The sequence below is a fragment of the Canis lupus genome, chromosome 34 (assembly GCF_011100685.1).
Source record: "Canis lupus familiaris isolate Mischka breed German Shepherd chromosome 34, alternate assembly UU_Cfam_GSD_1.0, whole genome shotgun sequence".
NCBI lineage: Eukaryota > Metazoa > Chordata > Mammalia > Carnivora > Canidae > Canis > Canis lupus.
The window spans coordinates 11,960,097-11,972,158 of NC_049255.1; the positions used below are offsets into that span (position 1 = coordinate 11,960,097).

Sequence of the window (12,062 nt, forward strand, 5' to 3'; positions counted from 1 at the left end):
GACCGAGACCCTCAGGACAGGTCCCAGCTCCCTGGACTCTCCCCGGGGGACCGAGACCCTCAGGACAGGTCCCCGCTCCCTGGACTCCCCCGGGGGACCGAGACCCTCAGGACGGGGTCCCCGCTCCCTGGACTCTCCCCGGGGACCGAGACCCTCAGGACGGGGTCCCCGCTCCCTGCACGCTCCCCGGGGGACCGAGACCCTCAGGACGGGGTCCCCGCTCCCTGCACGCTCCCCGGGGACCGAGAGACCCTCAGGACGGGGTCCCCGCTCCCTGGACTCTCCCCGGGGGACCGAGACCCTCAGGACGGGGTCCCCGCTCCTTGCACGCTCCCCGGGGACCGAGACCCTCAGGACGGGGTCCCCGCTCCCTGGACTCCCCCGGGGGACCATGACCCTCAGGACGGGGTCCCCGCTCCCTGGACTCTCCCCGGGGGACCGAGACCCTCAGGACGGGGTCCCCGCTCCCTGGACTCTCCCCAGGGGACCGTGACCCTCAGGATGGGGTCCCCACTGAAGACTCTCTGGCACTCAGACTCCACCCCAGCCTGTTGTGGTGAGAAGCACCATTTGCCTCAAATCTGAGTGAGGGATGCATCGTGTGCTCAGGATGGACAGGCACCTCCTGGAATCAGCCACATTCACACACAGGAGGGACTCAAGCAGGCAGGACCCGGAGTAGCAGGGAGGAAGGTGCAGTGCCCTGCGGTGTGGATGTGAGCGTGGGCCGGGGGCGGGGGTGCTGGTTGCGAGCCCCCACATCGTGGTGCGGGTCTGGGTCTTACTACCTGAATACCCATCCCGTTGTGGTTCCATCAGTCCCTAGCAGTTAATGAAGGTATATTACTAAGGTCAACAATGAAGAATGTAAACAAAAAGATAAAAGTATAATTGTAAAGGCATTTTGAAATTAGTAAATACTTTGCCAAAATTATCAAAGCTTTGTGGACTTACTTCAAAATATAGCCACATTTATCATAGCTGGGTAGCACCTTGTGCTATTGACAGTTGCGTGTGGAGGTAGGACTCCCCATAGCTTCCTCAGCCGGGATGCTCAGTACTGGTAACAAACTATAGAAATGATCCCTGAAAGTATAGTCTTGGAGGCTCAGTACTGGGATGGCTGCTGTTGTTTTTTTCTTTTTAAGATTTTATTTATTTATTAATGAGAGAGAGAGGTAGAGATGCAGGCAAAGGGAGAAGCAGGCTCCCTGCGGGGAACCCAATGCAGGACTTGATCCCAGGACCCCGGGAATCATACCCCGGGCCGAAGGCAAACTCTCAACCACTGAGCTACGCAGGTGCCCCTGGGATAGCTGTTTAAGAAGACCTTTTTCTCCTCAAAACTAAAAAGACAAAATATTGGTTAAAATTTTTTGACTTCTCTTTTTGGCAGGCTGAAAAGCCTATAAAACATGGGCTAAAAACAGTGAGCAGTGTTTTAAAGCACCCTGCCCCTGCGCCCGCCTAAGCTGAAGAAAGCAGGGAGGAAGAGTGTGCTAGAGCTGGGATGGGTGAGGGCGGGAGGGCCTGGTGCCCAGGGTGGGCTTTCGCACCCGTAGGTGGGGTCAGGGCTCCTCCATGAAGCTGGGGTGCTCAAGGGATGCCTCCTCAGTGCAAGAGCAGACCAGAACACTCAACAAAGCCCCACAAAGCAGTTCCTCCCCAGTCCTGGGACCCCGAGCCAGGACAGTCACTCACCCAAGAGCTGAGGGCTGGGAGCCTGCAGGTCACCTGGGTGCAACTCCCTCCTCGGCCTAGGGGCTCTCACTGAATCCCTGTGGCAGAAGCGGCCCCAAGACTATTTGTAGTGAAGACGCCCACTCGCCCACTGGTGGCAGGGGTACAGAGCCGAGCAGCATGTCCTGAGGTCCTGAGATCCTTGTCTGGGGGGCCGGGGAGATCTATTCTGTGAGAATAGAGCTGCTGCTTAGCTTTGGCCTAGACTCTGGTAGATCCTCAGGCAGAACAGAACCAGAGGCCTAACTTCTAGACTTGTGGGGGGGGGGGGGGATGTGGGAGGAACCGGAAAGGCAGCAGTCCAGCGGGGACACAGGACAGGAGGAAACACCAAAGGACAGATGGACCCAGAGTGGAGAAATACATTCAGGTACATCAACTATCAGAGCACAGGTAAACAGATTTTAGTTTATTTTATTTTTTAAGATTTTATTTATTCATTCATGACAGACACACAGAGAGAGAGAGAGAGAGAGAGAGAGAGAGAGAGAAGAGAGGCAGAGACACAGGCAGAGGGAGAAGCAGGCTCCTTGCAGGGACTGGGACTCGATCCCAGGTCTCCAGGATCACACCTCAGGCTGAAGATGGCACCAAACCGCTGGACCACTGGGGCTGCCCTGGTAAACAGATTTTAAAATTGGCAAACGGTTATGAGAAAAACACATAGAACACGAAAGAACATGATGGTCGGGGCCATAGAACATTGGTGGGGCCCTGTTAACGTCAAAGGCACCGTCAGCTTTTTTGTAAGATGCTAAATGCATAATCCATAAAGAAAAAGACTGTTTGCAATGCTAAAATTTTAAACTCTTGTATGATATCTTACAAGATCTTTAAATGAAAAGATAAGCCAGAGACAGAGAAAATCCGTAACTGAGAAGCTGCTATCATGAGGCAGGGAGGACATGGACACATCCACCTGATGGGTCAACAGGTGTGGAGAGACCAGAGGAGCTGAGCAGCAGGCCAGGCCAGTGGCGGGCAGGGAGGGGGCTCTCTGTGTCCTCGTGTCCTGGTGTCCTGCCCCACAGCCCATATGCCCCTCAGCCTCAGCAGGGCAGGACACCAGGGGCATGCCTCAGGTCCTCTGGCTGCCAGAGCCCTGCCCTCTGATCTCCATCAGGCCCTCCCCTCGCCCCCTGGCTCTGGCCCACCAGCCACCCCCAGGCCCCAGGCTACTCTATGACCCCCGCCCTGTGTGGCCTTGCCCACAAACTCCCGCCTGGGCTGCGCTCTGCTAGCCTGGGCCCTTCGTGCATGACACAATGAGGTGGTTCTGTGGTCATGGGTCTGCACATGCAGGGCTGTCGGCTCCAGCACCGCACCCCCAGCTCTGTCTTCCCTTCCTCGCTGTGTCCCTACACGGCCACTGCCCTCAGCAGCTGCCCAACAACACTGCCGGTGGACGAGGTTAGGAAGGAGGAAACACACCACCACCACCACCCACCACTTCACCCCCAAGTGCACGAAACCCACATGACAATGCCAAGTGTCAGATGGCGTGAGACCTGGCAGGCTGTGCTGTGGCTGGAATGTACCCCAGATGTCACCCCTCCCCTGTTAGGCTATGAAATTGGGATCAGCGTCCTGGAAACAGAGACCTCAGAGAGCTCACTTGCCCCTCCTGCCTGTGAGCTCACAGTGAGCAGCTTACGGCCCCTCCCCGGGGCCAGGCTGGCGATCCCATGCCTGCACACACTCACACGCGCACACTTGCAGGGGAAGCTGTCCCCTCTCTGCAGAACAGGGCAAGTCTGCAGTGTCTAATGGCATCTGTCAGGGTCCCCGGACCCTCGATGACTGTCAGGAGAGGGCTGGTGGTACAGGGGGGATGCACCACAGCATTCGCCTGGCCAATCGCTCAGCCTCCTCCCTCTTCCTTGCAACTTTTGGTGCCAGCATATCTATTTTCACTTTTATTTTTGCCTTCTGTCCAGTAGTGAAGGACTTGTCTTAGAACATAAATTAACCAACACACGCTCAAGGAAATATAGTTACTTCTTTTGGAAAATCAAGTAGACATTTCTGTTTATGGTAAACATGATTTAACAGGTGATTTATTTTATATCAATATTGAATATTTAGTACAAACCACAGTATCAGAAATATATTTGAAAGCTTTCTAAAAGCACTGAGGAAACAGTATAAAAAGTTTCATTATAATATATCCATTTTTAAAAATTCAACAAGTCTGTCTAGATACTGAAAACATTTTCCTCCAGTAGAAGCCGTAAAAATATAAAATGTTACTTGTGTTCACCTCCTCCTGTCCATCCATCCCCACATTATATTTGATTTTAATTTTTTCTCAGCTATATAAGCAAAAGCTATGAGACAACAGAAAAATATAAGCCTGTAATTCATACTGATAAAGACATTTTAAAGCACAAGTAACCACATCTGCCCTCCTTCATTCCATCGTCCCCCTCACAACGTGTCTCAGGAGGACCATGGCTGTACGGTCACCATGGTGCCGCCTCATGGACAGAAAGGGCCTGGGCCCCAGGTGGACTAGGGGCACCCCCAGCACAAGGCCCGTGGAGCTGGCATCCAGCTGTCTGCGTGCCCACGGCAGGACATGGCTGACCTCTGCGTGAGGGGGCCCTGGGGGCTGCACCACCCGTCTGTGGCGTCCTGACAGAGGGCAGGACAGGCATCACTGTTGCGGGAGCCCCGGGCATCTCAGGACCCCGGTCCTGCAGCCAGCCTGGGCCCAGTGCAGAGAGAGGGTGGGCGCCCTCGGGAATGGGGACCCCAGCGGGGTGGGGCATGGTCACAGGAGAGGGCCAGGACTCGGCTGCCGGGTTTGAGTAGGACTCAGATTCCACTCCGTGTCTCAGGGGGCAGAGATGTGCTGTGCTCAGCATTAGAACCCTGTGAGGAGGCCCGGGGCCAGCCTGGGGTGCCCAGCAGGTGTCCCCAGGGGGTTGGGCCACCATCTAACGGGGGGGGGGCACTCTGGTCGGAGAAGTGGGGACAGTACAGCACCAGTGTCGCCTTCTGTAAGGCCTCAGTGAGGTGAGTGGAGGGAGGCTGCTGGGCTGCTCCTGGGGGCCACCCACTAGCCACTCAGTGCCAGGAGGGGTCTTTGGCTCCTACCATCCCTCAAGGGGGCCCTTCCACAGAGCTGGCAGGCTGCACCCTGCACCCCAGGACCCTGGTCCCGCCAGCCAAACCCCAAGTACTGACAAGGAGAGCAAGCACCTGCCAACAGCTCCAGCATCGACTCAGCTAAGCACTGCTTCTAAGATACAGATGATGGCGAGGCGGCGAGGAAGACTGGGCGCCAAGAAGCAGGAGGTGCCAGTGCTGGAGCCTAAAGTCCTTGCTGGGGGCTCCTGCCCAGCCCCCCGAGACTCTGGGGTGGAGGTGACATTAGGGAACCTGCCTCTCTGAGACTCCTGCCCCCCCGAGACTCTCAGGTGATGGTAGCCTGCCCCACGAGACTCCTGGGTGGTGGTGACGTTAGGGACCCTGCCCCTTGAAACTCCCAGATGGAGGTGACGTTAGGGACCCTGCCCCCCTCCCCTGAGTCTCCTGGATGGAGGTGACATTAGGAACCCTGCCCCCTGAGACTCTGGGGTGGAGGTGACATTAGGGATGGGGCCGTGGTCCCTGAGGGGCAGAAGTGCGTCCATCACAGTGCGGCAGGCCCCTGACAGCACAGCCCACGTTCCTGGAGCACAGGGGAGGGCCCATCCCTGGTGCTGAGCATTCACAGGGACTCCCACTTTGTGATTTGTGCCTTCACGTCCCAGTTTCCTACAGTCAGAATGGACGACTTCACAGGTTTTCTAGAAAACGCTTCCTATCCGTCTTGCCTCTAGTAATTCCTACTTAGGCGGTGATGGGAGCTCTTACGTGAAAGCCCAGCCTCTATGGGCAGCCTGACTTCCTGCCTCTGTTCTCTACATTTGTCCTTGTCTCTGCCTCCAAACCCAGATCCCAAACTGGAGGTTCACCACGTGCTGCAGACAGACCAGCACAAACCATCTTCAGAGGCCCCTGAAAAAAGCCAGAGAGACTTCCAGAAGGCACAGCACACACTCCTGCCCATGTCCACTCTGGGCACAGCCTCAGACTCCGCCATGGGGGCGGGGGGATAGGCAGGACAGGGCCCAGCACACACAGCCTCTTGGGCCTGGAACCTTCCAGATTCTTTCCATGAATAGGGGCGCAGTCACCTGTGGCTCAAGAGAAGCACGTCCCTGATTTAGTCCAAGGTGTGGCTGTGTAAACCCACCTTCCCATGCTCGTGAAGCTGAGGGGTGGGCGTGAGGGCCCGGGAAGGTGCACTGTGGGATGCTGGGCAGCCGGGAGCCCACCACCTCACAGACAGTGGGGTGTGCCCCGGCGGGCCTACTCGTCTCACTCTGGCCCACTTTCTGAAAGCTTTTAGTCCTTCAAAGAGAAACACTGTCGTACTCCAACAGACTTAAGACCACTTTGCCTTTAAGAACTTGTGTGACATTTTACAAAATACAGAACATGCTATTATTGCACACACTGCGCACACCTCATAGGACTGAGGGGTACAGTGGGGTCAGTCTGAGCGTGGACACAGGCCAGCTCTTACAGACACCCCACTCTATGGCAGGAAAGCACACTCAGGGGCTTTGGGCGGCATCAGTGTTGCCATGGCACTTTTGGGGAACATTCCAGGCACCCTACCCTGGCCGTGACTGGCCCATGGCGGTGAGTCCAGGGGCTCTCGTTTGACGATGGGCGTGGACTCTGGGGCTTGGCAGTCACAGGGCAGTGAAGAGGGCTGCTGAGCCTGCGTACAGAGGTGGCGGGGGCCATCCGGCTCAGGAGGGCCATGCACGTGCTCCAGGCAGGCACAGTGTGTGGGGGGGAAGGGGGCCAGGTCTCTGCCGGCTCTGAGCGGAGCCCCGCCACTTGGGTGAGCCTCCAGCACGCTCTGTCCCAGGTGCGCAGCGTATAGGTGGTGCCTGGCATCTGGCTCCGTTTTCAGGTGCATCCTGGTAGGGAACGTGACCCGCTGTCTCTTGGCCACACCAGTGGCTCCCGGCCACAGCTGGCCTGGGGCCACAGAGTAGCCGTCGGCTGCATCTTCAGACCCAGAGTCACTCTCCGTCTTTATGGGCACATCAAGGGAAAGAATGGGGTTGCACGGAGCTCCCAAGGGCATTGGCCCACCTCGAAACTTGGTGTCCTCGATGGGATAGCCCGCCACTGCAAGGCGCTGCCCTCTGGATGGAGGGAGCCCACTATCCAGGCTCCCCTGGGGGAAGGGGCAGCTGGGCAGAGGGTGCAGCTGGCCCTGATCACTGTCCCGAAAAGCTCTGCTCGTGGGGCTGGTGTAGGCACTGGGGGAATGGCTTCCCGGGTGACAGCTGGGTGGATTCCTGAAAGCAGCGGCCACACTGGAGTGGATGGCACCCGGAAGGCTGGGGCAGGGCACGCAGGAAGTGCGGGACACAGCATGCATGGAGAACGGGTCACTCTTGCTGGGCTCCAGCTTCACCCTGGTGCTGCCCTCCTGACTGTGTTTCCCTGGCATCCAGCTCAGGTGCCTTGTGGGTCCTGGTGCTTCGAAGCAGCAGCTGTATGCGTGTATTTCCCTCCGCCCCCTGGGCACCCTCCCGTGTTCCTCTGCTCCCCTGTCCCTGAGGAGAGGAAATGGCTGTCAGAGCAGGATGGTGATCAAGTGACCCCCTGAGTAGGGGGGTGTGCTCTAAAGGAAGGCACTAACTAAACCAGTGTGGTCCTGGCTGAACCTGGAAGGGCTGCTGTGCCCTGGGGCCCAGGCCCACCTCCGCCTTTCACACCCACCCCAGCCCTGTGGCCCTGGTGAGGGTGCCCTCCTCTCCTGTAACTGCCTTCCCCAGGGAGGCCTGTACCGCGTGCCACAGGTCAGGCATATCCACCCCAGACGCAGAGGGCCCTGTCACACTGCAAAGCACATAGATGCCCTCTCGGGCACTTTGGAGGAGCTGGGGCCTGTCACGGGCACGCATGCCGCTGTGCTCAGAACACCCTGTAGCATCAGGGCTGGCACCCGGCATGACAGGGGAGACGGTGCCCTGGAGGATGAGGTGGAGCCCCACAGCCTCACAGCCAGGCCAGTCCTCCAGGAGGAGCTCTCCTGGTCGGTGTGAGGCCGCGGGGAAGGCAGAGGCTAGGGTGTTTGTGCAGGATCTCGGCTTCAGGTGGAGGGTGAGTCCATGGGTCTTAGTGGGCCTCAGCTGTACCCCAGACGTGTAAGGACGACTTCTGGGGTGTGAAGCATGTTTAGGCATGCTCCACAGACACTTGCGTATTCATATTCCCCTAGGAGCAATGTTCACCTGTCGGACCCACAGCCAGTGGCTCTTCCTTAACACCCAGCTGGGCCTCAACACCACTTACCCTGCGAACCCCTCGGGATTGGAGACGAGGTCAGGGCCATTCCTGAGACACAAGCATGAGGCCCTGGCTGGAACCCGGGCCCAGCGGCCAGCGTCCGTGGGTGTCCTGAGCACTGAGATGTTTTCTCCATCACTCCTCCCTGTTAGGATTCAGAGAGCAGTGCTCACACACTCTGGCCTGGGTTTTGGAGGAATGCACCACAAACGCTGAGGCAGGGGGAGCCCCCCCAGAGGGACCAGACACATTGCACCCTTTTGAAGCATGTGAAAGAGCAAATCTGTAGAAGTACCTGCTAAGTAGTTGGGTTTCCCATGCAATTCTGGTTCACACAGACCCGCGGCAGCTTTTGCTCTGTGAAGAACAGATAATAGGAAACGTGTAGGTAAATTTGTGCTGCTGTTAGGAACTGACTCGTGCCGGTGTCAGGTGTCACTGTCATCCTGGGAGGGGAAGACACTTTTAATTTCTCATAGATTGTCAGTCTTTGCTCAGCTAAAGATTTGCTAAAAACCCCAATTCATATCAATTATCAAGCCAATAAAGGGCTAATGCATTTGCTCCAGAAAATAGACACCACATAAAATGACCACAATGATAATACAATCTGTGATTTCCAGTAGTTACGTTCCATAAACTCACCATGAGAGCCACACTAGTGAAAAGAAAGTCGTCTTCCATAGGGTACCAGGCACACACACATACACAGAAACCATCATCTTAAATTCTAAGCAAACTCATTCTCACAGATACTATTTCATTATTAAAAAAAAAAAAAAACTTAGTTCAAAACTGTTAAGCGAGGTCCTTTAGGCCACCTCTCTAGCAGACGTCAGCCTTGGGACCCAACCCCAGGCCAGTGGGCCTCAGAGCCAGGGCTCCCTATACAGTACTCCTGTCCCTGCCCATCCTCTGGTCCCCTCTGTGAAGAGCAGGGACTGGGGGGCAAGGATGGGGGAGCAGGGATAGGGGAGCAGAGATGGGGAGCAGGGATGGGGGAGCAGAACAGGGATGGGGAGCAGAGATGGGGGAGCAAGGATGAGGGAGCAGGGATGGGATGGGGAAGCAGGGATGGGGGAGCAGAGCAGACATGAGGAGTAGAACAGGGATGGGGAGCAGAGATGGGGAAGCAGAGCAGGGACAGGAGAGCAGGGATGGGGGAGCAGAGCAGGGATGGGGAGCAAGGATGGGGAGCAGGGATGGAGGATTGGGGGGGTTTGGATCTGAATCTTTAAATGACAAGCGGGGCCCTGCAGCTGTCCCTGCATCCTGATGTCTCTCTGGCCTGACCGCGTGGCTCAGAAGCAGCCACTGTGATGGGTGTGCTGAGAGCTCTAGAGTTCAAGTCAGAGCAGGTAGGAATTCAGAAACACGGAGGAAGCAAAGACGTTACTTTTTTCTCTCTCTCTTGTACCATGGTGGTGGGAGCCTCTGTGCACCCCTTTCTAGGATCTGACAATACCCTGTACCACATGAGGTCTAGTCCTGACTGCACTGTCCCGTGTGCAAGGGCACTGGGTGACCTGCTGAGCCACACCTGCCACCCCATACCTGCCAGCACTTCCCCGCCTGGCCCAACCTCACTGGAGAACCAGGAGAGGCTATGGTTCCCTCTACCCTGGTGCAGGCTGGAAACACATGGAAAAGAGAAGTTCACCATGAATTTCAATTATGATTATCGAACTGAAAACAGTTTAAGGACACAGAAAACTCCAGGACAGTCAATTAAGGTGGGGAGTGTTCCAGTGTGGCCAGGATGCAGGTGGAGAATGTGGCAGGCTCTGTACGAGCAGGCGCCCTGGGGCCCCCTCCATGTTGTGTTCCCAGGATTGGCCTGTCCTCGCCTGCCTGAGCTCAGATGCTTTGCACCTGGGTATTCTGGTTTTCCTCCCTCATGCTTAGGACGTGTGGCATCTTTAACAGTAACAGGGCACATACATGTACTTGTAAACACTTGGTCGGCCGCTGTCTCCGCATCCTGGCACGTGTTGGGGCTCCAGGGCGGCTCTGTCCCTAAAGCCTCGCCACCTCTGCACCCGTCCCTGTTCCCACAGCGACTGAGGCCACAGGGGCAGAAGCGAGGGCCCGGGATGGAAGCCCTTCCCGCCCTGCAGATGTGGTCTGATTTCTCACTGTCTGAAAGTCGGCCTTGGGATCCCTGGGTGGCGCAGCGGTTTGGCGCCCGCCTTTGGCCCAGGGCGTGATCCTGGAGACCCGGGATCGAATCCCACGTTGGGCTCCTGGTGCATGGAGCCTGCTTCTCCCTCTGCCTATGTCTCTGCCTCTCTCTCTCTCTGTGTGACTATCATAAATAAATAAAAATTAAAAAAAAAATCTTTGAAAGTCGGCCTGAATAAGCCAAAGCTGAATGGTGGCCCATGAAAATGGATAGACACACACCCACGAGATAAGAGTCACAGAGGAGGCCCTAGGGCTCCCTGTGGAGGGGACCCTGTTGTGGGGGAGGCACTGGGGCAAAATGTAAGCAGGACCTCCTGCAGGACTCAAGGCTAAGAAGGGGATTCTGCTGGATGTGACGTTTCCACCAGTGATGTGGTCGTGGCACAGACGCACACTCCCCACACCCCAAGTGACAGGCGGAGGGAGGGGAGCGAACATGCTCTCAAATCCCAGAGCTAAACCTCATCTGCCATCAGGAGCCTGAGAGCTGAGGAGCTCAGACCCCTCTCCACTGGGCAGGGGTTCAATGGAGCCGAGACCTTCCCTGCGGGACATGGGGTGGGCGCAGGAGCTGTGAAGCCACACATTCTCTGGGAAAGGAGGGGACCGTCCATGTGCCTCCTGAAAGCACCCAACACGGCATTAACGGGCAGCATCTGAGGCCAAGGCTTTCCGTGTTGGTGGGAGGCAAGAGGGAGGACAGGCACTTCCCAGAGGTGGAGATGCCAGGTGTGCGAGCTCCCGGGGTGGGTCACCACGTGTGGTGTCAAAGACAAACAGAGACAGCATGCTGGTGGGGAGGGTGCCGAGATAGACTCCCTCCTGGGGCAAGGGGACTTGGTCAGAGCAGCTGGAAACCTTTCCTGGTTTGACTTCCATCTACCCGAGAGTTCAGCCGTACCCCAAAGGCTTGCTGGAGGCCCTGGTGGGTGTTGGATGATGCACCCCTGCAGCCAGTGAGCCTCATTGGCAGACTGTCACCCAGGGACCAAGACTTGGGAGTCTCTGATGTGTTGCACCTATAGCTGGTACAGATGCCAGACATCCTACCCCACACCTGGTCTCACTCACATGGTATGGAAAACACAATTCACAGATGCACAGGTTTTTGTTTGTTTGTTTGTTTGTTTTTTGAGAGAGAGAGAGAGAGAGAGAGAGAGGGAGAGAGAGCACATGGAGGAGAGGGGAGGGGCAAGGGAAGAGAGAGAATCTCAAGGGGACTCCTCCCTAGGCAGGGCTCCATCCCATGACCCTCCACTCCGGCGACCAAGAGTCGATGCTTCACCGACTGAGCCACCCAGGTGCCTCCAGATGCACATTGTGATCACTTTCAGGACACTGGTCCCTGCAACGCAGACCTAATCTGCTCCACAAAGTATAGACGTGAATTGCCTAGAAAACTAGATAAGAGTTTTTTCTACCACTGAAAAATTGAGAAAACTCTGGGGTGGGCAGAGGGGGCCTCTGTGCCATGTCCTCACAGCCGGGGCACTTCTGCGTCATGCACAGGTCCCCATGCAGAGTCCTGTATGCAGAGGGAGGGCTAGTGCTGGGGAAAGAAGGCATCAGCCCCAGCACTCGCCCCCCATGGTGACCAGGGCTCAGGGCACCTACTTTGAGGCTGTAACTGGGGGGACTGGGGCACAGTGATGCAGGCAGATGTGGTGGCGGCGTTCACAAACATTAGTTTGAAAGCATTTCTGTTCTCTAAGCGCTGTTTCCTGCATGATGTACTGGCTGTGGAACACCAACGAAGAACGAATATACATAAT

General features: G+C 56.5%; 1 protein-coding gene and 1 pseudogene across 3 annotated transcripts in view; both read right to left on the reverse strand.

Annotated features, from left to right (window-relative positions):
- Positions 1 to 997: 997 nt before the first annotated feature.
- On the reverse strand, positions 998 to 1,102 carry LOC119867540 (annotated as a pseudogene).
- A 2,334-nt stretch (positions 1,103 to 3,436) lies between these two features.
- AHRR (aryl-hydrocarbon receptor repressor) overlaps positions 3,437 to 12,062 on the reverse strand; it is an 80,557-nt gene continuing 71,931 nt past the window's right edge. For 2 of the 3 annotated variants that reach the window (XM_038583386.1, XM_038583385.1), the window contains 3 exons: positions 8,402 to 8,463; positions 8,113 to 8,251; positions 3,437 to 7,370 (listed from right to left, as the gene is read on the reverse strand). In XM_038583386.1, coding sequence (XP_038439314.1) covers positions 6,329 to 7,370; positions 8,113 to 8,251; positions 8,402 to 8,463 — 1,243 coding nt within the window. In that variant the 3' untranslated portion in view covers positions 3,437 to 6,328. The remainder of the gene's footprint in view (positions 7,371 to 8,112; positions 8,252 to 8,401; positions 8,464 to 12,062) is intronic. The other variant, XM_038583384.1, reaches the window with a different exon arrangement.